The 27,973-nt window shown below is 38.3% G+C and overlaps 4 protein-coding genes across 14 annotated transcripts; 2 read left to right on the top strand and 2 right to left on the bottom strand.

Annotated features, from left to right (window-relative positions):
* Positions 1-1,500: 1,500 nt before the first annotated feature.
* Positions 1,501-6,619, top strand: LOC103424215 (uncharacterized). 5 transcript variants are annotated; one of them, XM_008362305.4, is made up of 8 exons: positions 1,533-1,669; positions 2,037-2,151; positions 2,805-3,066; positions 3,429-3,624; positions 3,727-3,778; positions 4,117-4,175; positions 5,704-5,749; positions 6,300-6,619. In XM_008362305.4, exons 4-8 carry the CDS (start codon positions 3,499-3,501, stop codon positions 6,425-6,427), a joined length of 411 nt encoding a protein of 136 aa, XP_008360527.3. In that variant the 5' UTR covers positions 1,533-1,669; positions 2,037-2,151; positions 2,805-3,066; positions 3,429-3,498; the 3' UTR covers positions 6,428-6,619. The 5 variants fall into 5 exon arrangements, with proteins under 5 accessions (XP_008360524.3, XP_070668672.1, XP_008360526.3 ...); XM_017329245.3 differs by lacking the exon at positions 1,533-1,669 and adding an exon at positions 1,879-1,932; XM_008362302.4 differs by lacking the exon at positions 2,037-2,151 and having other exon boundaries at positions 1,501-1,669.
* Positions 6,620-8,810: 2,191 nt separating this feature from the next.
* LOC103424214 (thioredoxin-like 1-1, chloroplastic) lies at positions 8,811-11,452 on the bottom strand. Of its 7 annotated transcripts, none has more exons than XM_070811969.1 (4): positions 10,683-11,374; positions 10,113-10,454; positions 9,585-9,840; positions 8,811-9,056 (listed from the first exon to the last, which is right to left on the bottom strand). In XM_070811969.1, exons 1-3 carry the CDS (start codon positions 10,953-10,955, stop codon positions 9,589-9,591), a joined length of 867 nt encoding a protein of 288 aa, XP_070668070.1. In that variant the 5' UTR covers positions 10,956-11,374; the 3' UTR covers positions 8,811-9,056; positions 9,585-9,588. The 7 variants fall into 7 exon arrangements, with proteins under 7 accessions (XP_070668070.1, XP_070668071.1, XP_028949037.1 ...); XM_070811970.1 differs by having other exon boundaries at positions 8,811-8,949; XM_029093204.2 differs by having other exon boundaries at positions 10,113-10,457; positions 10,683-11,194.
* Positions 11,453-13,217: 1,765 nt separating this feature from the next.
* On the top strand, positions 13,218-15,501 carry LOC103424237 (uncharacterized). Its single transcript, XM_070812389.1, is given in 6 exon segments — positions 13,218-13,243; positions 13,917-14,179; positions 14,182-14,414; positions 14,417-15,084; positions 15,309-15,357; positions 15,359-15,501. Coding segments are annotated over 6 exon segments (1,281 nt in total). The 3' UTR covers positions 15,401-15,501.
* An 8,079-nt stretch (positions 15,502-23,580) lies between these two features.
* On the bottom strand, positions 23,581-25,849 carry LOC103424213 (NAC domain-containing protein 77-like; the record flags this gene model as incomplete). The annotated part of the gene is given in 3 exon segments (NM_001328863.1): positions 23,581-24,729; positions 24,966-25,288; positions 25,403-25,849. Coding segments are annotated over 3 exon segments (1,449 nt in total). The 3' UTR covers positions 23,581-23,820.
* Positions 25,850-27,973: the final 2,124 nt, after the last annotated feature.

Below are 27,973 nucleotides of genomic sequence, written 5' to 3'. Positions count from 1 at the left end.
TTCTTATCATCATGAAAAAATTCATTTGGAACGACGGTCGTTTAGTCATCACACTAGCTGCATAAGCCATTATCAGACTAGGTATGACACAAATAGATGAATCTCCCCACATGCCAATTTGTGTTTAGGATCAACTGGAGTACCTGTAGTCCAACAAGCAATTTTTGTTGACAAATCGAGGGCCTACTTCTTCTCTTGAGATAAAACGTTGTCATATTATATGATCTAACAACTTCAGTCCCCAAACAATACTTGAACTCAACTAACGTTTTCATGATCCCTAAAAAAATAGATGATATTTCAATGCAATGCTTTCACGATCCCAAAAAAAGGAGCTAAAAATCATCAAAGGGTCAGAAAAAAGAAGGATTTTTTCAATTACTAGGTATTCAAGCGGTATTTTACATGTCATAATACAAAAAGAGGTATATTTTTCTATGTCGCTTCACTTATTTTATGACAAGTAAAGTACTCGCTTGAATACTGGTTATTGGAAAATTTTCACTGTAAAGTTTTGCCCCAAAGTGTTGTACCCACCATACAAGAACTCAAAGCCTAGTCCCAGCCAGCCCACTGAAATACTCAAGGCCCGGCCCCGTCCCAGTCGAGCTCAATTCTGCTGCGGCCAATTTCACAAGCCTAATTGGTTGACATCTCCCTAAGGTACCGTTTGGTACGTAGGATGGAACGGAATGAGACGAGACGTTTCGTCCCATGTTTGGTGCGCCTAAAACGGATGGAACGCGCTGTTCCACGGGACGAATTTTGGGTGAATTTTCGTTTCGCCTCACCCTCTGAAACGACTCGTTCCATATATGTGGAACATAAAATTATAACATCTATGTCTCATTCTTCTTCCTCATTGTTTCCATCCAATGACATCTTTGCTCCCTTTCCGTTCCGTCCCGTCCTATCCCGTCCCGTTCTGTTCTGTTCCGTCCCGTCTGCTTACCAAACGATACCTAAGGTACCGTTTGGTACGTGGGACGGGACGGGACGGGACGGAACGAGACTAGCCATTCCGTTCCACGTTTGGTGCGCCTAAAAACTGTGGAACGGGTTGTCCCATGGGACGAAATTTGGCTGATTTTTCGTTCCGCCTCTTCCCCCTGGAACGACCCGTTCCACATTCGTGGAACACAAATTTATAACATTTTATGACAAAATTTCTCCTTATCTTTTTCAATATTTACATCATCTGTTCCATCCTGTTCCGTCCCGTCCCGTCCCATCCCGTTCCGTCCCGTCTGCATACCAAACGGTACCTAAGGTACCGTTTAGTACGTGAGATGAGACTTTACACACTGGGACGGAACACGCTCGTCCCACATTTAGCGCGCCAAAGACAATGCCACAATGGGACACGCTGTCCCACGAAACGAAATTTGGGGGTTTTCCGTTCCACCCCTACCTTGGGAACGACTCGTTCCACCCGTGGAGCACACAATTATAAAATTTTAAGGCAAAAATACCCCTCATCTTTTTTAATATTTACACCATCTAAATTATAAACAGACCCTAAAATTCCATCTAATCTTCTTTCCATCTTCTCTGCCGCTGCCTTCTTTCTCCCAGTTCTCTCGCAACCTTCCTCCTCATCCTCTCCCTTAGCCTCTGTTTTCTCTTCTCCACGGAGTGGAACTCAAAGCTCTGCATCTCCAGGTTCCAGGTTCCAGGTTCCAGGTTCGATCTTGCTTTCTGTAGATCTTTGATTTTTTTTTTTTTTGGGTTTTACTTTTTCTTTTTCTTGATTTTTCCATGGAAAATTTCAATTTTCTGGGAAAATAGGATGATTATGAGAAAATAAGTTAGTTTTGTTGGTTTCACTAGTTTAACCTGTGCTTGGGAATTGTATTTGATAAGTGGTCTGTTTGTGGTTTGCGTTCCTGAACCTGGCTCAAAATGTGGTTTGTCTAATCTGGTCATATATAAGTTCTAATCTTTCTGAAAAATCTTGAATTTCTTGTAATGTGGATTGATTTGAGCTGAAAAAATGAATTGGACGATAATATTGTCATGTGGTTTTCTTTGAGTAGTGTTAAAGCTTTGGTCTAGCAGTAATGCTGGAGGAGCACCTATGCCGGGATTACTAATACGATTGGACCCGCTATGGGGATCGAAGCGTTGAATTATATCAGTTATCCGGCTCAGGTTTGCTTTCCAATTTAGGGTTTGATCAATCGTATTCAGTAGACTAAATGAGCAGCATTAGAGACCATATAGTAATGGTTATAGGAAGAAGTGATGGTATTGTGTCCTAGGTCTAGTTTGTTTGATTTGAGTTTCTTAAGGATCCAATTGGCGAGGAAGCAAATGATTTTCATATATGTTATGGGGTTGTTCATTTCCTCTGGATAAAAATCATTGGCATAAAAATGGTTTAGGACCGATCCCATCATTTTGGATAAGTGGTTAGTTGAGTTGAGTGTCAGCTGGATGGTTATATAGTAACTAATTCTCAGCATTGCTGGATTGGGTGTAGAGTGCAAGGACCTTCGGCTTCGGGAACTTCTTTTAGTATGTTAATTCTAGGTTCTGTATTTTTGAAAGATTTTGCAGAATTGTATTTTAGTATGATTTCTTGACATTTTCGTATCCATATTCCATGTTAATTGTGACACCCTGGGCATTTGTGTGCTTCTTTGCATATTTGGAAATTCATGATACAAATCTTGTGGTAATAAATCTCTATCGACCTTTTCCATGGAGCGTTGTTTCTGAATATAATTATGGGGATTAAACGTCCTTAATCCGACTCATACTAACGAATACATGGTTATTACCTTTCAAATTTAATTTTACAGAGATTATACATGAAAAGAAGTGCGCAGAGCTTGTGAACCCGAACAATTCCGATTCCAGAGTTGCTTCTTTCTCTGGAGGTGGAGAAACCCCAAACACAGAGCTTGTGATCTTCCTTGTGATTATCGATTTGGCAAAGGCAACAACAAAAAAAACACAAAGTAAAACAAACGTGGCAGCACAGCATGACCCAACCCCGTGAGCAGAGCCATCTGAATATCTGATTGAGTCAGCGGCGACCCCGCTCCTCATTCAGAGTGGCAGGTAGAAATCTCAAATGTCGTCACCTTTCTGGTTGTATCTGATAGTTTGATTCTTGTACAGAAAATTAGCAATAGCTGGATTGAGGTTCAAATTTCTTAGATTTATTTTGTTTGAAAAGGGTTTATCTTACATTGCCGGTCCCAAGCCTGGATAAAGGAGGAGGGGGAGGGCGTCAGGTAGTCTATAGCCGGTACTCCTAGGTTACGTCGAATCCTTATGATAAGGAATCCAGAACGAAATCCCCACTTAGTGGGAAAAGGCTTTGTTGCTGTTGTATTTTGTTTGAAAGGCCTAAGGAATCATCATGGACGGAGGCAGAAACATAACATATTTAATTTAATGAATGATGAACTTTTTTACAGGCGTTCATTGTGAAGGAAGATCTGGTGCCTGTTTAAATTCAAGAAGTCTGTCTATTAGAGAAAAAGAGCGATGGCCGATTCCAAACCTGAAACTAGTACTGGCATGAGATGCCATCATTGTGCAGGTCCTCTTTCTAAGAAGATGGAAACGAGCGAGTGGACTGTTGCACCTCTTATTAGGGATAGCTTTTCCATGGTATTCTTTTCTTCTTTTCTAATTTTATCTGCCTCCTGCATCTCAAATTCAATATATGGTCTATCGATTGTCGGAGAAATTTATTTCGGTTTTATGGTACAGATTGGGTCGGCTGTTGGTGGCACAGCAAGTGCTTTTTATGGATTCAACCATGGTAATCCATTATTCGTTTTCTTTTGTAAAAATTATTTGCATAAACTTCTTAAATGCTTTGACAAGGATTGTGCAATAAATTTTGCTTTTTGGCCTCTTCTTAGGCTTCAATGTCTATAATTTTGTTTCTGTTTTTCATTCTAATGTATGTGAAACATCCTTCTCTTATCGACCTGGTGGAGTGTTGAAAATAACTTTGCTCTCTTCTTACCTTGATGTAGTTATAGTGTTTTCTTTATTTATTCTGTTGGCATAGGATAGGATGGACATCATCCTCATTAAATGTTTCCCTCCTTAGCTTGTTTCCTAATACCTTTGTTATTTTTTCTCTTGGTGCAGTGATGCCTATTGTTCGAAGATGGGTAAAAGGACCTATGTGGTTGCATTTTTTTGTTGGTGTAAGTTCTTTAATGTTTTACAAGTTATCCCACTGCATATAACTAAGGATGAAAATGCCAGCAGTAGAACTAAAAGTAACTCAGATTATTTAAACTTCAAAAGTTTCTAATTGTTAAATAGATTTCAAATTAAACTTTGGAAATGCTAAACCAATTGTTGACGCCTCAAATGAACATGCTAGGCGTCATAAAATTGTACATCCATGATCAACATATGCATGTAGAGTGTGAAATAGTGTGCTTGCTGACATGATTTTCTTGTGGTTTCTTTTTGCCAAACCATTAGAACTAAAGGTTGAGGATAAAGTTTAATTTTGAAAGAGAAATAGGTGGCCTCTTAGTTGCAGTCTCTGACCTTACATTTTTTTTGTTGGTGTTCTATGGGTGAATATAATGCTATCCTTTGGGAGGGTTTTCTTATGGGAATGAAAAGTCCTAATTTGTGTTCTTGAGCATTCGATCTTGTGTATTTCGTCCTTCTGGATCACAATGAGATTTTCTTTTTTACTTAAGTCCCTGTTTGATCTTACTATTGGTTTTGTCATAAATTAGATTTCCTTATGAGAAAAATCATCTTGTTCGTAATTAGAATGTAGGAAGCCATGTTTACCTTCTAGATTTCACGGACATCTTGTCCCAATTTCGAGACATAATTGACTTCCCGCCACGAGTCAATAGAATCGAGCACATCTCCCTAACAAAGAGGTTTCTGGTGCTTCTGTTGAAAATTACACTTCACCTTCATGACAAAAGTATTTGTGGAAGTAGGTTTGGTAGCACTTATATCCCTCTTGAGAGGTACATTTGCCACAAAACGTATGCACTTAGTTAGCTAGGATATAAATTGTGATGTTTGATAAAGATACTATTTGATTGAAAAAAAAAACACAATAAAACAATGAGAGAAGAAGAGAGGGAGGAGGGAGGAGGGAGGAGGAAGGGGGTGGGGGTGGGGAATGAGTGTTCAAGTGGACAAGAATATAACTAATGCATCCAAATTGTATTTGTCACATCTCAAGGTTTTTCTTTCTTTCACTTTGACCAGATCAAGGAATGTTTTTGTCAGAGGCTATTTTTGACGTCTTAGTTTCAGTACACATTGTTGTTTTATACTCGACCAAATGAACTGTCCAAACTTATATAGTTACAATATTTATGGTTATATATTGATGTCCAACATAGAAAATAGTACATTGTGTTAGTTGGGTTTCATGTCAAATTGTGAAGTGGACCCAAACGAGTGGATAGCACTGTATTAAGTTACTAATTAGTATATTATAATATATAGAACTATATGCGTGCGCACAAACGCACACATTATCAGGTGATGAATATTTATCATGGTTAGGAAAACAAAGAAGACTTTGCCAAGACTATATTTTATCAGATGGACATGGATTGGGTTTTATGCTCCTAAAACTTTGGAAGGATTGGATTGTTTCTGAAGTTGCTTTGTTGCACTATTTGTATCTGCTAATTTTTTCAATTGCTAGATTGAATAACACAGATCTCCCTTTTGCAACTGTAGGCTCCGCCTGTGATTGTATTCTCTTCAGCTTGTGCAGGTTTGGCAGGTCGGTGATTGTCTTGTTATATTATCCATGTTCATGAGATGTGAGCTATTTGATTAGTTTTCACTTTTGACCAATGTCTAGTGATTAAATTTTGTTAGGGAAAATATTTTTTGAAAACTCCTTTCATGTGCAAATGTCTAGGTTTCTGAAACAGCATGCCTCTTTGTCATCACATGTTTATTATTGAAGAACCAGTTGTGCAATTTAATCTTCAGGTAGTGATTTGATAGTGGTATAATGGTCGAGGTAGTACATCTGACATAGGCCAAAACAAAAATACTGAACTTACAAAAGAGACTAAAAGTTTTGCAGCTGTATGAGCCACAGCATAGTTTTGAAATTAGTGCTTGTCACTGGTGCAAGTTGAGATGGTGCTTTCAGATGTTGGATTAGTTTGAACTTTGAATTAATGTCTAGTCTAACAGGAAACAATAATACTGATGCAATGGCTGGTATAAACTATCCAGTGCATGTAAAACATAGGTCTTATCTTACAGTTGTGCAAGTCCGTTTGACTGTCATCTAATGATGCCCTTTGGAAAATTTACAGGGGGTGCCGTTCCAGCGTTGGCCCAACTTGCTTCTTCATCTTATCGTGCAGTGGTCTCACCGTCCTCGTTGCCTCCAACTTGTCAAGATGAGAAGATGCACAAGTCCAGAACTTCCTCGATTCTGTAATGCTGTATAGTTTTACGAACGCAAAAGACATGTGAGAGAAACATCGAGGTTTGACCTGTGTAGTTGCCCACCAGATGAAGGTTCTGTCGGCTTGAGGCTGACACAAGTTTTGGTTATACAAAGTTGTGATGCAAACTATTGTTTGATAATTATTTATGCCGTCAATAAAATTGTCAGTTTCATACTGAATAACTTTTTAGTTTCCTCAAACGCCGGTGCGTTTCTCTCCATCGTTCATGTACATGTTAATGCTAGTAGGTGCTGTTAATCAGGAAATACATACAAGGCCGAACACAGATTTATCCCAATGACGGTATCCGTAGGTATCATATTTTTTGCTTGGAAGAAATTACATGGTTGTCAATTTAATATTTATTATAAATGGCGCTCAACCGAGATTGTGGCAAGGCTGAGGAAATACCCTCCCTGTCCCGGTGTTTCTCTCTTCCCCTCTCACTCCGGATGAGGAGTGAGATATACCGCATACGCCAAGCAACTAAGTTGTGAATTGAGGTTTGTACCCTTAGGACTTTAGGAATAAGCACAATTAAGGTACTGGAGGATTAAGCTCCAATAATAGGATTTAATTTTCAGTTGATTAAAAAAAATGAAAATTTGAGGATGGGCTTAAATAAGAAGACGCGGGCTGCGTTTAGTTTTGGGCCGCCACAGGTCGGTTGAGAAGGGGGCCGACTGCAAACAATCTCCTTTCAGGATTATATAAAAACGGAGGAGAGAAGCCCTAAGTGCTTCAACTACTTGATCTTATCTGAGCAGAGAGTGGGCATCGCATCGAGTGGCTGAGGCTGAGCCACCCGCCCTTTGGCCTCTCATCATAGTTTTAGGGTTTTAGGGTTTTAGGGCTGATGGCGGCTCTGGACCGTCACTGGCTGGTTTGGTGCCCCTAACCCTCCTGCAGTGAAGACTGCCCGCAGTCAGAGCCCTCTAAAATTCATTTCATATGATATTATATGGGGGCAGTGATGGCTCAGCGGGCTCACCCCCATCCCCACCCCAATCCCAACTATTTAATTTGATTTGTTCATTTTGTGATTGGTTTGGTAGTTTATTAATGCATTGGGATGAGATGAGAGATGAAAGTTGAGTGTTGATTATATTGGATATGCGGTTGTTGTTTAGTCGAATTTCTTTCAGATACTTGGTTTACGTTTCTTATTATTGAATGAATGATATGTTGCTTTGGTATCTTGGTTGATGTGGGCGGTTGAATTGTTACTTGGTAGGGTAGAGCTGTTGAACATATATACATTAGCACCTTGCTCGCTTTCCATTTTTGTTTTGTTTTGTTTTGTTTTGTTTTGTTTTGTTAGTGTGCCTTTGTAATTTGTATTGTTGTTGGGTTTTGAGTGATATTTAGTCAGCTTCATATTCAGGCATGACATACACCAGCCCTGCTGCCCAGTTCTGCTTTGGATTAGGAATTTGGGTGGGTCTGCCCTGCCGCCCTTATTTTTATTTCTCACATGTTTTCTTTTATTTTTTTACTATTAATTTTATTAATTTTTTTTAATTCATTCGATAAATAAGTGTCAAAACCACTACTCTGCTATTAATGTAAAAGCTTGTAACTTGCCCCAGTTGTAGCTTGGTAGTTTGACAAATGGAACGGGATGTCGAATAGCAAAACTGATTCGTGCTTTATGTTACAAAGTGCAGAATGTAAACAACTTAAAATAACGTGGGGAAGTAAATTACATGGGTAAGGTGTTGGATTGGATCTCTGGCGTGTTGATTTTTTTGTTTGTTTATTGGAGATGTAAATATGTAGCCTTGTATGTAAAGAAATCGTAGATTTGATCCTTAATCTTTGGTTCCCCACCTGCCGCTAAAAAATCGTAAAAGAGGAAGAAGAAATTTTTAGTTTACGTGTTAAGAGTTCAATGATGACACCGTAAGACGTGTTAAGAGTTCAAAGATTACAGCGTGCGACAGGGTGGCGGACCGGCGGTTGCTTTCAAAATTTAAAAAAAAAAACGGACGAAAGTTTCTGTTGCTTGGCATTTTGTCGAATGAGTCACCATGACTTTATGGTCAGCTTCTGCGGTCGGTAGCCTGGTAGGAACCCACCGCCCCCACCATTATCCGCCTTCTTTCGTTCGTTCATGTGTTTGTGTGCGCGCGTCATTGTGTGTATAAATTAAGAAAGGCCACGTTCATGCCTCCACTAACACAAAAAGTCTTATCCCATCCAGCTCTCCTTTTTCCTTTCGTAGAACTTTATCCACCCAATTCAGGGAAAAGATCCTCGTCGGATTTTTTTTCTTCTGAGAATCTGAAGAATCTCGTGATCATATATCGTGCGATAAAAAATTATTTAAAATTAAAAATAAAATATAAATAGTACTTAACGAAAATTAACCACACGATGTACAATCATGATAACGGGATCCTGGCCGATCCCTTTCCCCAATTCAGCTTACATTGTATTCATGTGATGTGATCCAATCCAATCCAATGTTGCAAAAGCAAACAGGGAGGAAGCGTCGATCTTTCCATTCCAGCTGTTTCCAGACTAAACTTTTTATCGGACACTTGATCCGCTCGGCATTCAATCCAAGTGTGTGTGTGTGTACCGTATTCATTCATTCATTCATTCATCATCTTCTCTCTGGTTTTAATATGTGCATAATGAGGAGGTAAGGGTGCAGTGCAGTATAAAATCAGCAGTCAGCACTGCATTCAAACTTCAAATCCCAAATATTAACTTGTATACATACATACATACATATATATGATGATACCGCGCCCCAGTAACAACAACAGGCGAGGAGAGGAGGTATCAAGGACCTTCCATCTTCCCACTGACTCAATACTACATATAGAACAAGAAGACCACGAAGCTCTTAACTACATACACACTTGCAGACAGGATATGATAAGAGCGAACCAAATTCCGAAATACAATTGGTTGCTCTCTTCAAATTTACAACACATGATTTTTAAACACAGGCTTGGATCTCAAAAACTAATTCCAAAGGACCTGCAGCTCTCAACTCTCAACTGCTTATATGTTCCACTCTGACTCTTGCATGTATGAAAATATCACATCAACAAGAAACACTACTGTACACAATACAACAAGGTGAGTAGAGAAAATTGGTAGGTTTAGGGAATCGGGATGGTGAAGAAAACTGACCACGTTATCTCCAGGCAGTGACCACTTGGGCAGACTTTGAGGTTGCCAATGGAAGAGGAAGACGAAATGGTGTCTCTTCAGCCACAATCACTTCCTCCTCGGCAGGCACATCTTCTGTTGGTTTAGGAGTGTAGGTAAATGAGAGGTCTTTGTTGGTAGCAAGAGCTAGGAGCTCTTTCTCCTCCAGCCCTTTTGTTGGCCCAAGGCTGCACCGCTCTGGTTTGTGCTTGGCTAATGCATCTCTAAACTTCTTGATCTGCCAAGTCAATGCCAACAATCAGGGAACAACACCAACACACACACACACACACACATCATTTGCCAATGCCATCCGACAAATAAGCATTATCCAGAGAAAGGAAAAACCACAGCTAACCCATAAATAAGATAGAACAAGACACACAAAATGCTCTTGAGGAAGTGGCATTAAGTTCGAATTCAGCTATTTGGAAAACACCCCAATACCAATAGATAGGGTTTCGATAGTAAACTCAACAGAGACCAATTGAAGGAAAGACAAATACTAACCGTGGCGTTGGTACAGCTGAAGCTGCAAAGGCGACCATGAGCACCTCTGTAAAAGCGGAAGAAGGGCAGGACATGAACATTGAGACTGTAACACATGGACTTGTGTTCCTCGTAGTTCACCTGAAGGAATTGAACATCTGGGGTCATCTCTGCCAGCTGACATATCTTGGGATGAAGAGCCTTGCAGCCACCGCAGCCAGGAGAGAAGAAATCAACGATCACAAGCTTATCCCCGGCATTTGAAAGGGATTCCACTAGGTCCTCCGCAGATACCACCTCTTTCATGTTGGGCTGATTCCCCTTCTCCCACCATTTCAGAGCTTTCCCAATCCGACGTCCAGACTGCTAAATTCCATTCCCCCCACAACAAAAACAAACAAACCGGTCTTTTAACTTCAAGCAACAAAAAAAACATAAACAAAATCTCGTCGTGACTTTCGAGATCAAATTTTGATTGGAAAATCGATTTAAATTTGGGGAAAATTCATTACTCATGACCAATAAAATCTGAAACCCAGCAGAGCAGGGGAATCAGATTTAGAACAAGGATATGAGGAGAAATAAACGAACCTGCTGGGAATTAACGGCAGAAGAAGCGTGGGGTTGGGAACTCGTGATGCTGGTGGCTTGAAAAGCAATATTTTTGCCGTGAAAATCACTCGTTGTCGATAACGATGGTGATGAAATCTCCGGACTCAGTTTGAGAGAGCAAGAGAAAGACCTTGACTTATTGTAATTACAACTCTTTGGGAAAACGGAGATGCTGCTTTGATTGTTTTGATGATACTGATGATGATGATGCCAGGACGACAACAGACTGGTTTTGCTCAAAACCTCTGCCATCGATCGATCGATTGCTCTCTGAATCAATTTCCACCAAAACCCCCAAACAAACAATCAACAAATAATAATTGAGAGAATTTTGATTTGATTGACTTGAGATTTGAGATTTGAGAATTTGGGATTCGAAAAAGGGAAGGGAAAGAAGGGGCTCGAAGTTGAAGCAAAGAGCACGAGGGTGGAAAACTTGAGAGCGTTTTCAAAGGTTCAAGGGAAAAGCAGAAACGCGAGGGAGGAGATTGAATTCAGATTCCTCCCACGTACCAACTGTAAAAATCTACGCTCTTGTCTGGAGCCTTGTTTAACCGTACGTTATGTCGTCGCTACTTAATCGGACGGTTACAAAACGTTAACGGGAGTTGTGGTCTGTGTGTGCGGTTCAACGTTACTTGTGGTGTAGACTCGGAAATAAAATTGTAGACAGAGATGTTGGATAAGGATTACTTTGTATTTTAATGCGAAGGAGAGAGTCTTTGAAACACGTGGCGATACTTCACACTGCCTCATCCTTTGAATCCTCCATCTTAGGAAATGAGTTTAAAGGGAAAATTGGAGATATTCTTTGAGATAAATATCTTTCAAGGTCGCTTCTTCGCTATCTCAATCCACGAGTCAATTTTATTATGGAATATTGTATAAAAAACGATTAGAGCTAATTATATTTTACAAGGTTTGAAGGGGTTTCTAAAATATAGATTTATAGAGGGCGTCAAATGTAATTAGCACCTATAACAGTTTACAATGCCCTTTTAAAATATTCGAGGAGGATGTGTGTTGATTAAATCGTTGAGTGTGTAAGTTTAACAACTTCTCAATAGAAAAACACATCTAAACGAGAAAGAGGTTTTTTAGTGCACATCAAAAGTCCACATTTGAGTTATACATATGAATAAGATTTATTACATCATTTAACCTAAAATAATTTAACAACTCTGTTCGGGCGAAGATTTCTCTGGAGAATGATCCTCGGACCTCAGCACAGCTCCCCAAGGGATTGACACTTTGGATGTGTAGTCGGGCTCTTACTTGTTGATGTGCTACAAGAAGATGACATAGTTAGTTCTGAAAGGTGCCTTTGTGGGGCATTAGGTGTAGGCCTTGAGGCTCGCAATCAAAACTAACTGAGTGCTAGGCATGCCACTACTATCTCAATATAGCAGATGTAGAACAAGAGTGTTTTTAAGTCGATTACTTGCACCCCAAGTTACTCGGACTTCTTGTTATCAAAGGACTGTCGTAGATGGGTTAAGCCTACATTAAGTTCTTTTTCTTGCCTTGTAAACAAGGACTATTAGTTCATAGTCTTGTATGTTTGAATGAAGGGAATCCAGATCCCCTTAAGTCATTTGTTTGGTCCTAGATTGCTTTTAATGATAACATATCTATTAAACTAACCAGATCCAGATGCAAATGGAACTCTTCATATAGGAAAACTGATGGAAATAACTTGAATACATAATGGAGAGTGCATTAAGTAATATATCTATTAACTGGGATAACAAACAAAGAGCTTCGGGCAAGATTTCACCTTGTCTGTCAAGGTTGTCTTCTTGTAGTTACTTCTCTTTGAAATTACAGGGTTTATATGCTAAAAAGGGATGGATGGTAAACAAGTTTACAAGAGGGAATCGATACTACATCACCAAGGGAGATAGCATAGCTTTTAAACTAGACAAGAGATAGCTTGTTGCTAAAAAAAACTAGGATCTAGGCTGATTACAGCTTTTGCTAAAAGATCCAAGATCAAGGCTGATTACAGCTTTTGGTTGCAAATTTGGCTTGAGAGCAGAGTTTGTATGTTTGTTTGTTTGATTGGTTGAGTGTCCTTGTCTTTGGGGCCTCTCTCTCCTTTTATAGGCAAATTAGCCCGACTGCTGTAACTTTGTTCTTACCCGAAAGCATTTGAAAGGTAGTGAGTCATCATCTTTTTACTTGGAATGCCACTAGTAAGTGTTCTTTGGCTGATAGTAGGTTAATATTCATCACTTGTCACTTTAGTGGTAAACACGTGACTTGTATTTTGGTTGAAAAAGCTTCACTTTGCCTTTGGACTTGGTGCTGGGCTTTGGGCAAGTCCCCTTTTAGTTGGCATCCTTGGGCTTTCCTTCATCTCGGTCCAATGTTCAAATATTAACCCAAACAAACTCTTATTCAAATGTGTAACTTAAGTGTGTATTTTATTTTATTTTATTTTTTTTTGAGAAACAAGTGTGTAAAAACAAGTCTGTACTTTTGATGAGCAGAAGAGAAAATTCAAAAAAGGTGATGGACCCCAAACACGATTTGCTGAGGTGAGGCCCATTCATTATTTTCTTTGGGAGGGAAGGGGGTGTCGTTTTAAAGCCCGGTGGGTAAGAAGTACACAGCCCACACCATAATGCGATGCAGGGAGAGCAGCGTTGGACAAAAAGCAGAATCCCTCATGTGCGAGCATTTGTAAGAGCTCGTTTGGTTGTACTTTTTAAATGACTGAAAGTGTTTTTAGGAAAAATATATTTGGGTTCTAAAAGCACTTTAAGTGCTTTTTACAAGAAACATCAGTTATGTGCTTTTTCCAGAAAGCACTTCAAGTGCTTTTTCAGGATTTACTAGTATTTTTACTAAGGATTGTTTTTAAAAATATTTTCACCATAAACGTTTTTAGTCATTTTAAAAGCACATCAAAACGAGCTCAAGTTTGTGATGGTGCCTAGTGCGGCGACTCCAAACATGCTCCAACTCCACCTTTAGCTTCGTGCTGGACTTCCTCCCCACCCATCCATTAATAATAGGGAACTTTAACGAAAAGCCCCCGGTACTGTTCACTTTAACGAAAACCTATATTTTTACACTAAAAAGTCAATCATGATACTATTCACTTTACCCTTTATTTTATCCTTATCATTAAAATTCAAAGTTTTCAAATCTTTTTCATTAATCGACGCTTCTCACTCCAACTGGTCCCAACACAACTCCAATTGCAAGAATAGTCGACCCCCTTCTCACTCCAACTGGTCCCAACACCACTAATCCCAATCTCACTCGCATTCACAACTGCAACTTCATCAATGCTAAAACCACCTTCAAATTCAAATGCCGCCGCCGCTGCTGCATTCATAACGTTGCTCCTTCTTCTACTTCAACTGCAGCAGCCAATAGTAATGATTTCCGTCAACAAGACAAGAGCTTCTGGGGTGCTGTCACCCTGATCATCGGCACTGCCGTTGGTCCTGGCATGCTCGGTTTGCCATCCGCTCCGGCCCACTCCCCTCCACCCTTGCCATCCTCCTCTCTTGGCTCTATGTCATCTCATCCGTCATCCTCGTCGCGGAGCTCAGCTTTTCCGCCATGGAACAAGACGCCCTTCAAGAGGTCAGCTTTACCGCCCTTGCTTCCAAAGCATTCGGTGGTCGTTTTGGCGCATTTGTTGCTGTCGTCCATGCCTCTTTGAGCTTTGCCTTGTTGGTCGCTTGCATCTCCATGTCATCACCCCTTTCATGTGCAAGATTGCTGGCAACACTGTAGCCGACGCTCGCAAGGCCATACTCATTGGTGGGGCTGTTCCATTGATCACGGTCTTGTCATGGAATTTGATTGTGTTGGGGCTTTCTGGATCCGGAACCAACGCCGCAGCACCCGGAGACCCTATATCCCTTCTGCTTTCCGTTAATCCATCTGCACTGTCTGCAGTGCAAGCATTTGCCTTCTCCGCTTTGGCAACGAGCTTGATCGGGTACGCTGTTAGCTTTCCGAAACAGCTTCTTGATACTGTGGAATTGATTGCAAAAATCAACCTCAAAAATAACAAAGTAGGAGTAGCTTCTTCTCAAGGCAATGGTTTTGGAGGAGTTGGGTTTGCTGTTTATTAAAAAATGAGCCATGATGATAATAATATTGGAAATGCAGGGAGGGCTTCTTTTACCACCGGTTCAGGTTCAGGGCGTTGTATTGATGCTTCTGATTCTAAACCGGGATGGAGCATTAATATGATTGTAATGCCGCTGGTGCTCGGTATTCCAGTGCTCATAGCATCTTTCTTTCCCTCCACCTTTTCCAGAGCTCTTGATTTCGCCGGACCTTGTGCAAACTGTTTTCTGTTTGGCATCCTTCCTCCAGCAATGGCTTACATACACCAATCGAGGAAGAAATCAAGGTAGCGCCAACGTTTCCTAGTTGAGATTTGACACTCAAAATTGGTCTAAATGAAAAGGATATAAGGAATGAACATTGTTTATGCTTATGTCTGATAATGCTAATTGTTACTTAGAGAATACTTTCCCTGTACAGTACCAGACTAACGGTACCGAGTGACTAGAGACTAGAGACTAGAGAGTGTATGTGTGTGCATGTTTAATTTAAATGTTTTGGTTTACGCAGTTGGTGCAGGTCATCCAACATTTTACCAGGGGGAAATGCTACACTTGCCAATCCTCTTTGGAATTGCTGTCATTTTGGGGATTTGGCATTAGCTAAATCTTGAGAGTTTTAACGAAAAGCCCGCACTACTGTTCACTTTAACGAAAAACCACATTTTGGTACTAAATAATCAAACCTGATACTATTCACTTTACCCTTTATTTTGTCATTTTCGTTAAAATTGAAAGTTTTCAATCCATTTTTCATTAGTTTTCCTTAAATTTAATCACTTGAAGAAATTACAAACTCATTTGTTCTAGTACATGCCTCTGCCTGGCCTGCCTGCGTGCGGTAAACATTTTCAACTTGTCTGATTGCATAAGCATTTCGGTTCCTCATTGATGCAGAAAATGTTTGTGTTTTTCTTTTATGTATATGAATTATGAAATTTGTCTCTCACTCTCACACACGTGGAAAAAAGAAGCAGAGGGAGTCACTCGGGGTTGATTATATTTATGTATAGACAAGTAAAAGACATGAACGCAGAATGCTTGAGACCCTCCCGAGTATATATCTCCTCATCCCTTAGGTTAGCTGCGTAAACCTGCGTGTCTTGGCGGTTGTGGATTATTTTACGGCCAGTTTGATGCAATTCATATTGGAGAATACAGGGAAATCAAACCTAAGACTTTGGTTGAGTTGTTAAACCATGTGAGCTACAAGTCAAGTATACAGAGGAATGTAGAATAAAAATTAAAATGGTTACCGAAAAAAAGAGAGGATAAAATTGAATAACAAAATGTTATCAAATCTTTAGAGAAAGAGGACCAACAAATTAAGGGGGCGTTTGTTGCGCCGGACTATCTCGGACTGGACTAGCTTCAAGGACTAAGCTGGACTGGCTTAGACTAGACTAAGCTGGACTAACTTAATGAAGCGTTTGATGCAGTGTTAGACTACAAAACTGGATAATAACAAATTCTAATATTATATTATTTAATATATAAATTATTAATATTTTATTATGATCTAGGTAACCGGAGATGACGAGGAGTCTATTGGGAGTGGTTGTTGAGCATGACGAGGACGAGAGAGGATAGTCTTAGCTAGTCCCATGGTTATTGGGGGGTCTCACTAAGACCTCTTAGTGAAGGGTTTTGTCCATGCTAGTCCCCTTTAGTCTCATTAATGTTAGCCCCAGCATGGAACAAACACAGTACTGGACTAACAGCTAGTCCAGTCCCACTTAGTGAGGGCAAACAAACGCCCTAAATGCGTTAGCTAGGATAGGGATCGACGCTGGATTAGGGCCTATATCATCAATCGCAGGTAAAGCCCAATGGCATGGATGAAGGACTAACATGCAAAGTAAAACAGCATGCTGCATAGTTAAGAGTTATTTCCCGAAAAGACCTATTAAGTAATTATTTTTTATCCAATGTAAAGTTGAATTAGGTTGGATCGGATCCCAGAATTGTAAAATCAACAATCCAACGTACGTTTGTTAGATGCGGATGGGCCACATTTCAATTGTTTCAAACCTATAAATACCCCTACTAAATCCCTTAAATAAAGATTATTTGTGAATTTTTTTAATGGATGGGGTCTTTACAGATACATGTGGATCGAAGCATACATCATTGGGGATTGGAACTTTTTTTTTTTGGCCAAAACGTAAACTTTATTAAATTGTAATAAAAACGTTTATATCAACTGCAAGAATATTAGATAGAAATTTAGGGTCATAAACATCCTATAAGAAAGAGCCACCACGTGAGGTTGCATATGAAGCCACATCATGGGTAGCGATATTACCACTCCGCTGAACAAACATGAACTTCACCTCCCTAATCTGAGACGCCAAGGCTTTAATATCACATAGCAAACACTCCAAACATGCATCAATAGAGCGCTCTCCATTCAACATTTGGATAATAGAAAGGGCATCAGACTCTACTTCCACCTTGTCGCTACCCAGGTCCCTACACTTCACCAAAGCTCTGTGAAACACTTCACCCCCCATCCCACCAGCCACCTTCAATAATCCTGCAAAGTCGAGCATAAAGAGATAATTGAGTTGTGATTTACAGAGTGTAGTGTCCCTATCATTTTGTATACAAATTTAAGTGTGTGTGAACATTATGTTGTATTTGTAAATGTTTTAACTAGGAACAAGTCGCTGGTTAATTTCTTAAGAGAAACGTATGTTAGATTTCGGTAAATTATGGGACGATTGAAGCAATATAATAATTAGTTGAGTGTAGTAGACCGAAGAATGTTAAACTAGGTGGGATTGTAAAAATAAAATGATGATGTGATGATGCATATGATATGACATAAGCAGATGTGGGTAGGCATGTGGCATGATAAGTATGCATAATATAATAATACTATATGTCAACCCCAAATATATAGCACAATTACGAGGAAAAGGATCCTCTCTGGATCCTCTTTGTGAGAATCCAGGGAATCAATCACTTATGTTCGTTCGTCGTATATCATGTGGTCAGTTTTCGTTAGGTACTATTTATATTTAATTTAAAATTTAAAATGATTTCTAACCGCACGATGTTTGATTGATCATTTGGATCCCCACAAAGAGGATCCTTTTCCCAATTAAGAAGTTGGTTTTCATAGTACATATAGGAAATGGGTGCAGTTTTGCTCACTACTCTCAAGTGGTAGTAATACTCATCATCTTAATTATTATCGTTTGATGAGTTTCAATTTTGAAATTTGTGTTTATCTGTTAAACAAAGTAAGCTCATTCAACAATAATAAATGACGTGATGAACATTACCATCACTTAAGGGTGAGAGCAAAAATATTCCAACAGAAAATAGAAGATAGACCTAGCAAGGACTAAGAAGAGTTTGCGTGTGACAACCAGTCCCATATTTTATTAATTTATAAATTTTAAAATGTGAAATTACGAAGACACCCTAGAGACGAAGGTTTTGACTTTCATTGACTAGCGTGTTATGAGATGTACTAAATATTCTTTTAGCGTATTCTTGAGGTAATTGACGATACGAACGAGTATGCACAAGCGGAAGTGAATTTGGAGTGACGAATCGAAAGTATTTTGAAGAAATAACCTTTCTAATTATATCATATTATGGTATACTAATTAAGAGGACAAGTGTCTGTGTGTGTGTATGTGACGGGAAATGGGGGAAGAAAAGAGAAGAGGAAGAAGAAGAGGGAAAGAGGAAGGGCTACTGCCCAATCAGTGGAGAGGAAGGGAGAGACTGCCCAATCAGAAGCAAAAGCAAGGAGGGAAAGGAGGGAGTGTGGCGTGCGGGGGAAAGGGGGAAATGGGTTCCCCAACCCGCGACCCGTGTGCACCCATTCCCATTTCTTCATATTTCCGGTGGTTTTCCACCGGATTGCTCACGAAATTGGACTAAGAAACCATTCTCAATCATCCCCTAGTCCTTTCCTCTTCCATTCCCAATCGAATTTTATGGGATTTGAGCTTGAATTCGTGTAGAACGAAACAATGGGTTCCGTGGGTACCATGACAAAATCCGACGATCGTGAAGGTAATCCAGCAAATTGTTGCCACCAATAGACTCCCATAGAACCCAGGAACAAAGCCCAATCAGTGGTGGAGGCGTCGGAACACATTTGGAGGTCGAATTGAAACACACCCATTTCTAGGGTTCCGACGGGTTTTGTTGAAATTGGAGGCTTTCCGGGCCAAATTGACCTTGGTCACAGGTATGAAAGTTGTTCTACTCATTGAGATCTTCAAATCTGAAAATTTTGGTAATTTTTAGAAATAATTGAATTTTCCGGCTAGCCGGGGCGGCCGACCGCCACCCGCGGCGGCTGGTGCGGCGGCGCGTGGCCTGAGGTCCACCAATGTTATTTTTAGACTATATGTGATGTCTTGAATTCATTTTTGAGAAGTGAATGACGTAGATTGATCATTAGAGCCAAAATTCTCTAAGATACGTTAATAGGCCATTATATGAATCGACGATCCGACCGTTGGATCGTCATCAAACTTTGATAGATTATTATTCATAATATTTGAGGAATATAGGAACTTACGGATTGGGAATCCAACATATGGATCTCCTCGAATTGGATTTGTAAGTTAGTAAAATAAAATGCTGACTGCCACTTGGTTTTGGCAATTGACGGAGATCCGACCGTTGGATCGTTCTGAAAGTTTAGTATGTTATTCTAGAAGCATAATGTGAATCCTTGGAAGTTACAGATCAGATATCTGATTTGTGGATCTTCTGGACCGAATTGCGTAGACTTGAGTGCGTTGTAAGTTATGTATTATATCAACAAGAATTCTTAGATATGGTTTGATAATTGGTCACAGGCGCCAATCGTTTATGACGACTAGATGTTCGTGCTAGGAAGTTTTAGCCCGAACTCCAGGTGAGGGGATCTTTCCTTGCTCATCTTATGTTTCATGATTGATAATTGTATAAAAGCTTTTAAATAAAACTGAGAAACTTATGCCATGACATATATATATATTTTTTTTATGTTATAAAATACTAGGAGATGGTTGAGTTAGATTTCATTGTGATTTATCCATATGCGTATTACTATAAATGTTTTTTGTGAACTACGAATGGCTTGATTCCTGTTTAGGGTACGTAGGCAGTCTAACGAGACGTTAGATGCAGCCATATAAGAAATTAAATTAAATAATCAAGACCATAGCCTTGTTTAAGGAACTGAACAATGTGTGTAGGCTTTTGGTTTTAGGTATATATATATATATACACTTGATGTTTCCCATAAATGCAATTCAAGGATTTATGCTTTAAAAACGCTATGCCTATTGAATAATGCTTAATCAATGAGTTGAATTGTTTGTGTGTATATATATAATTGTGGTGCCGTGAACGCTTTGAAGTGTAAAGGTGAATGCAGGACACTCGGGTAAGTTCATGTAAGTTTAGGTAAACTCAAGCAAGTATAGGGTATTAGTTTGATTGATGAGATATGTGATGAGATATGTGATGAGATATTAATATGTCGTATAGGTCACTAGAGGTGACTCCGACTATTATATGCTAGTCATAACTGATAAGATATATGATTGATGAGATATGTGATGAGATATGAATATGTCGTATAGGTCACTAGAGGTGACTCCGACTATTATATGCTAGCCATGATTGATGAGATATGTGATGAGATATGAATATGTCGTATAGGTCACTAGAGGTGACTCTGACTATTATATGCTAGCCATAACTGATGAGATATTAATATGTCGTATAGGTCATTAGAGGTGACTATTATATGCTAGCCATGATTGATGAGATATGTGATGAGATATGAATATGTCGTATATGTCACTAGAGGTGACTCCAACTATCATATGCTAGCCATAACTGATGAGATATATGATGAGATATTAATATGTCGTATAGGTCATTAGAGGTGACTCCGACTATTATATGTTAGCCATAACTGATGAGATATTAATATGTCGTATAGGTCATTAGAGGTGACTCCGACTATTATATGCTAGCCATGATTGATGAGATATGTGATGAGATATGAATATGTCGTAGAGGTCGCTAGAGGTGACTCCGACTTACACGCTAGTATACATAATGAATATATATGATGAGCTAATATATGTGGTGAATACGTGATGGGCTAGTAGACGTGATGAATATGCGATAAGTTAACATACGATTATAAATATGTGAAGCATGACTTGAATCAATATACGTATGTAAAGATGTATATTTTATATTCTAAGTCTGGAAATTATACAGGTGTTGTAGCGAGTGATTACATGTTTTATATGTTTTCTATTAGTATTTTACTTACAGGGTCACTCACCCTTATCTTGTCTTCACCATCCAGGTATTATTAGCTGAGTTTTATCATCACCAAAGACTCGCAGCGATTCTTAGTATCAGAGACTATTTCAAGGGTATGATTCTTACATCACTTTTCTGTACTTACTTATACTCTAACATCACGTGTGAATTTGGTTCATTCTCGCTCACCAGTGCACTCTGGTAATTAGGCACTTTTAGGTTTAAATTTATTCACAATTTTCCACAACATCACACTTTATGGCTTCGTCACCTTCCAGGTGTCGGCCAACACAGCTTGATTCGGAGTTCAAGTGGACATTCCGGATCGGGACGTGTCATTGCGGGGGAGCGGGATTGGTTGTAGAGGGCCATCCAGCCACCACCATCTCCATGTTCTCATGCAACAAATCAGCCTACGCTGCTGCTGCTAGAAACTAAATAGCTAGTTTCTTCGTTTGAAATATTTTGTTGCTCAACACAATATAATTTTGCTATATTTTATTTCAGTAGTGGAAGATAATTAATTAACAAAAATAGTATGTGTATACGGCAACACACATCATTGTCTAAAAGTGTAAAGTGCAAACAAGCGAAGAAAGCTACAGAAGGGCGGTTAAGTTGCCTGCAAGAATCAAAATCCAACGGACGCTTTGCTTTGAATGAAAAGTTAAGTTTTTTTCCGGGATGAAAAGCGGCAAAGCAAATTCTATTGCATAAATAAATTTTGGATAAATATCGATCACATGAAAAGTAATCTTCATCATGCACCATTCATGATGAAAAGCATTCATCGTTCATCAACATTTCTCCTTCCGTTTCTAATATATATTAAAAGTGTGATTTCAGTAATGCTAATATAATTCGTTTTGTTCAATTGGCAAGTTAATTTCTTCTTGTCTGCTTTGTCTCTTGTTGAAAACATTTGTGTTCAAGTGAACAGTTAGGGATTGAAAAGTTAAAGTTAACAAAGTGATATATGACTTGTTTGAATATGCTTTTAAAATGACTGAAAATACTTTTACAAAAAAGTTTTTGGGTTACATGCTTATTCCAAGAAGCACTTTAAGTGATTTTTCTGGATTTACTTATATTTTTACTAAAGATTGGTTCTAGAAATATTTTTACCAAAAATGCTTTCAGTTATTTTAAAAGCATATCCAAACGAGCTCATAGGTAATGCTAAGTAGATCAAAATTTTAAACCAAATAATATGTCACCAATATGAATTAAGTACCTTAATCAACACTTCAATTATAACTCAATCATTAATAAACATATCATTTAGTTTACAAAATTTAATTTAAATAAAATATAACGAGTGAGTAGTTAGGACTATCTCTTTCTCCTATCTTTATATTTTTTTTTTCTGTTAGCTTTTAGCCTGATGAAATGAAGCATATACATGACGTCATACACGCAAGTTATATATGCAACATGCAAATCAAGCCAATTTTATTCTAATTAACTATTTAATTACACAAAATTCCCAATACTAAAAAAAGCATACAAATTAACAAAGCAATTTTATATACATGCCACAAATATTATGGTCTACTAGTATTTCTATGCCTCCAAAAAATAGGAGATTTAAGCTCGACTTACTTAGATGATGAGTTTGATACATAATTAATCACTTTAGCAACAACATACATGCATGCCAACGAGCACATATACATCTGAAAAACACGTTAAATGGACAGATGGGCTCACGATAAAAAGCAAGCATAACATGTGTGAAGAAAGATCGAAGTCCAAGTAATTTAATTAAGGTACATGTAATAACTAATTGAGTTCCGTTTGACAAAAGATTTACTATGGCGTACGTTTTTGAAGCAAGAAACCAATGATTGTTACGAACAAGTTAGCTGGCTGATGCTTATTCAATTATTTCAACGAAACGAATTCGAATAAACCTTTCTCGTGGCCAAGAGCATCTGCTGCATGACATGAGCAAATATTCAGGGAACAATTCACGTGATTCATAATGGATATATCTAAATCACCATTTCTTTCATCTCAACTAATTCTCTCAAATATTTCAACGAGCTAGGTTTCTGCACCAGGTTTATATACATATTATATATGGAGTACTGGCATTCCAATACTAATTTAGCATTTGTTTTACTTAAATTTACACACACGCACACACACTGCATGCATACATACATATATATATATATATATATATATATATACGGGAGAGAATTCGTGACACCATTTTTTTGTAGTAATGATCTATGAATTATATGATATAAGATAGCCGGTTCGAATCATTAAAATACATCACTGAATGAGTCCAACAAAAGCTTATGTAAAAAAAGTTGTGCCACGAATTTTTGGGTTGGTAGATGCAAGATAACAGTTCAATTGATAGTCACCTTGTGTATTCCATTCAAACACAATTAATCACAAATTAAAAAATTTAAATGCAGGAAAAAGGATGAAAGCAAATTAACAAATCAAAATTACAACATGAAGAATTGCAGTAACCGTAGTAATAATAAATTTAAATAATAAAAAAGAAAATTTACATGAGTTTAGTTCACAATAATCATGAAAATTAAAATGGCCCCGGAAACCATGAAAGTACTATACAGTATTCGTGTATGCAACAACATCCATTTCTGACTAGTTAATCTACCTACCAAAATAAAGAAAAAATTTAAACCCTTAATAATCCCAATTAGCAGAAGGCGGCGCGACTTGTTTTTGAATGAATGTCAAAAGCCCCACAAGCCTTCAATGTCGGAAAGGGGGACAACAGATGGATCTTGATCATAGGATGAGTTGTTGGTGCTGCCCAATTCTTGCTTTGAAATAAATGATGATGATATCTCGGTAGTGTTCATGTCGGTGCTCAATCCGGTGTCTTGGGAGAGGCTAAACATAGACTGGTTGGACGAAAACTGCTCGACCTTGCAGTGCCTGTCTAAGCCTCCTCCTCCTAAGCCAGACGATGATGTTTCATTATTATTCTTCCTCTTGTTGTTGTTGTTGTTGTCTGCAGCTATTGCTTTTAGAATGGCCTGATCATCGTCATCACGGTCACTACTAGTAATAGTACTTGTTTGGAACACCGACCCTTGCCCTTGAGTACCCCTCATCATCCCTTGTTGAAAATAATCAGAATCGCTCATCATCTGATTTCGCTGGAAATTTGGGAAACTAGAAGGATTTTGAAACTGGTGATGATGCTGATGATTATGATGAAGAGGTGGAGGATATAACATGTTGGAAGGGTTACTGAGACTAATGGCTTGGTAACTGTTGTAGTTATTGTTAGGCTGCAGCTGAAAGTTGCAACTCTGCTTGAGGCCTTGAACACCGCGGCCGCCTCCCCCCAGTGAAACGTAGTTGAGGTAACTGTTAGTGTTGATTCCACGATAATCCGATGGGTGTGGCGCTGTGATAATGGAATCGGGCTTGAAGTCATTGTCTCCATAGCATGAAGAATGTTTGTTGGTCATGATGTTGGAAGTATTAAGAGGAGGATCCATAAGAGGTGGGAGGGAAGAACAATCCAAGAGATCGTGATCCCCAATATTCCCAAAAGAGTTCATCCGAGTTGGGGTAAGGGTTCTTTTGAGCCCCATGTTCTTGTGGAAAACTCTGCACACAACCCATTCATCCTACACCAACGTATATATACAAAATTAAGATTAAAATTAAAACTAAAACTAAAATCGATTGATCTTCAAATATTGATGACTTGCAAAAAAAAGAAGAGAAAATTTAAAGCTAGCTAAAAGCCCAAACCCGTCCTTGAAAGGAAACTCCCAACCAACATAACAAAATTCAAAAGGGGGCCACGGATGTTTAATTGGTATTAAAATAGGTATGAATATGATTTTAAAAGTTTAATTACCTTTGCAGCCTTGGAGAGGTTATTGTAGAGTGGGATTTTGCCATCAAGCCTGTATTCATGCATGACCCAGTTGGTCTTCTCTCCTTTAGGGGCTCTCCCTCTGTAGAACACAAGAGTCTTCTTCATCCCAACCAGGCATCCTCCTCCTGCACCTTTCCCGCCCTGCTGTTGCTGCTTTTTAACCTTATTGAATATCTCTTTATCCTTTCCTGTGGCCTTCCAGTACCCTGATTCCGTCGCACGATTCGTCCTCATCCCCGTCGGATACTTCCTGTCTCTCTGGCAAAAGAAGTACCACTCCTTCTCTCCCATCTTTGCTTCTTCTGCTCAAGGAATATACATATCCATATATGCAAACTAAGTTATTTCAAGTAATTCAAAATATATATATACATACGACACGAAATACCCCTGGAAGACAGACAAGTAATACTTACTAGGCAAATCCCAAGGTTCGCACTTGTTCAAATCAGCTTCGCCGATTGCAACAGCTTCGAAGCTGCTGTTGATGACCTTCTTTATGAGATAGCTAGTTATGATTTCTTCATCCGTGGGATGAAACCGAAAACCCGGAGGCAACCCCTTGAGCTCGTCTGATAATCCTCTATTCACCACCATGCCTGTTTCTGTTTGTGCTTCAATCGACGGATCCATCTCTCCTCTTTTGTTATATGTATATGTACGCCGACAATTTCTCTTTTTATATAAGGGCTGCCTAGCAAGCCAGCTAAGTTCAAGAATACAAAGTATTCTCAATCCAACAATTAATTTCAACTACAAACCGAAGAAAAGAAAGAAAATTAACGAATGAATCTGCAGCTAGCCGATCGATCGAATTGAAGAGGAAAGAGGGAGAGAGACAAGTCAGAGAAGAAGAAAGAAAGGGTCAGAGAGCAGTTAAGAAAATAGAACAAAGGAAAAAAAAAGAGCTTTTATAGAGAAGGGAAGAGACGGGTTTCTTCTTCAAAACAGCTCATATTATCAAGATCCGTGGTCCGCAAGGCACCTGCTGAGGAAGCCACATAATTTTTTATTATTTTTATCTCCATTATTTTATGTATTGTTTGTTTTGATTTTGGGAAGTGTTATTGACACTTCAAAAATCTCATTCAACACTTCTCACAAGTGTATTTTTCTTTCCTAATATAAAAAGTTTGGAGTGCTAATAACAATTCATTTGGTTTTTTGCGAAGATAATACTTGAGTAATCAAAGTGAGTATTCTATATATTGATAGTAATATGGAGACAAATTTTTTAATCAAATAATGTGTTACCAAAAATTAATAAACACGGTAATAAGAATTTGTAATAATTTAACCATCAATATTCACATTATTTGGTTTACAAAATTTAATTTAAAATTTTGATTTTTTTAAATTATTCTTTACTTATTTATTTTTTAATTTGGTACAATAAAAAATATCGGGTGTTTCTTATTTTTCAAAAAAAAAAGAATTACTAGCATGCTATTATTTTCTAAAATAATAAAAAAGGTGTGAGAATATTATTGGATTAAATAAAAAAGTGAATTCTCACTTTAAATAACCAAGTATTATCCTTTGCTAAATTAGAAATAAGAACAAAAATTAATGAATTGTAAAAAAAAAGGAGCTTTCTATGTTGGAGGGACCCACGTTCCCAGCGTACCCAGTAGCCTTTCACATTGGCTATTAATTTAATTAAACAAATAAAAAAGGGGCTTCTATCGGAAGCTTCCAATGAATAGTTGAATGTAACCTCTTTTGGAATTTCATTGCATGTTCCAATCAGTTAAACCGAATCCATCCAAAAAGTCTCTCCCTATTAAAAGCTTTGGAAAAGGTTCACATCTTTCTTCCTCTTTTCGTTCATTCGTTTCTTTTCTACAACAATACATACATATACAATACGTTCATGAATATATACATATACACGTTTAATTATCAGCTTCAATTATGAATTATTCAAATTAGTACTTAATTTTGTAGGTGCTCGATTAGTGGCTTACTGACTGACTCGGCTAGCTAGCTCATCAACTGTTTCTAAACTCATGTAAATCCAAGGTTAAAAGACGTTAGGCGCTAATCGGGCGGCTGACTAGGGTCTAGCGTTTAGATGGACTAGACGGATTTAAGTAAATATATTATATTTTGTATAAATAAGTGTCTATTTATACTTAAAATATATATAATTTTATAATAAACTACAAAAGAGAATAACATATATATTATGAAGTATTGAAATATAATGAAAATATGGGGAACAAACATATAATATATGTTCATGTAAGTATTCAACAAGTCTCTTACAATTTATGAAAAAAATAAAATACAAAATGAAAGTTATCTATTTTTTGTATAAATGAATCGCAACCTAGGTGGGTCTGGACAAGCTAGGCGAGTGCCTAGGTGGTCTGGATTGGTGCCTCAATAGGTTTAGGTACCATTTCTTAATTTTCAAATGCTTAGACATTAATTGGGATGGTGATCATCTGCCTGCCGCCTAGATGAGGTATAGAAGGGGCTTAGACTGGGCTTAAAAGATGCTAGGCAGAGATTTTTATAACAGTATGTAAATCAATGTGTCATTCGCACACAAATACAGTTTCGAAAAAGTAAATTAAGTACGAATATCAACCGGTCCATATATCTGTCCCGATCTCTAATGTGTGGTGTGTACATATAATCATATATATGCATAATGTGGCAGAGCAAGAAATTAATTAATTAATAGATAGATCATGGATGCATTCCCCACAAAAAGCAAATCAGGAAAACGAGTACCCAACAGAACAGACCGAATCTAGCTAGGGGGCTCATACGTCATACCCCTCACCCCTCACCCCCCACCCCATAAGTCAAAAAGAACGAATTTTCTAAGAATTTTCCAGCTTATTAGTAGCTGGCATTCTAGGGAGAACATGATCCACCGATCACCATGATGAAATGAATATATGTGAAATCTTTAGCCCTTCATATATTTTCTTCTTTTGTTTGTCAATTTCTCTTCTATCTCTCCTATACCGTAT

This window comes from Malus domestica, chromosome 14 (genome assembly GCF_042453785.1).
Source record: "Malus domestica chromosome 14, GDT2T_hap1".
NCBI lineage: Eukaryota > Viridiplantae > Streptophyta > Magnoliopsida > Rosales > Rosaceae > Malus > Malus domestica.
Note: the sequence above shows the minus strand (reverse complement) of the source record. Positions and strands in the feature narration are given on the sequence as shown.

Excerpts from the sequence above, each read along its gene's own strand:
- LOC103424215 (XM_008362302.4), top strand. The coding sequence starts at position 3,499 with ATGGCCGATTCCAAACCTGAAACTAGTACTGGCATGAGATGCCATCAT. Across the intron at positions 3,779-4,116 it reads TTTTTATGGATTCAACCATG|TGATGCCTATTGTTCGAAGA; the intron begins GTAATCCATTAT and ends CTCTTGGTGCAG. Across the intron at positions 5,750-6,299 it reads AGCTTGTGCAGGTTTGGCAG|GGGGTGCCGTTCCAGCGTTG; the intron begins GTCGGTGATTGT and ends GAAAATTTACAG.
- LOC103424214 (XM_029093204.2), bottom strand. The coding sequence starts at position 10,955 with ATGGCAGAGGTTTTGAGCAAAACCAGTCTGTTGTCGTCCTGGCATCAT. Across the intron at positions 10,458-10,682 it reads CTGCCGTTAATTCCCAGCAG|CAGTCTGGACGTCGGATTGG; the intron begins GTTCGTTTATTT and ends AATGGAATTTAG. Across the intron at positions 9,841-10,112 it reads TCAGCTGTACCAACGCCACG|ATCAAGAAGTTTAGAGATGC; the intron begins GTTAGTATTTGT and ends TTGACTTGGCAG.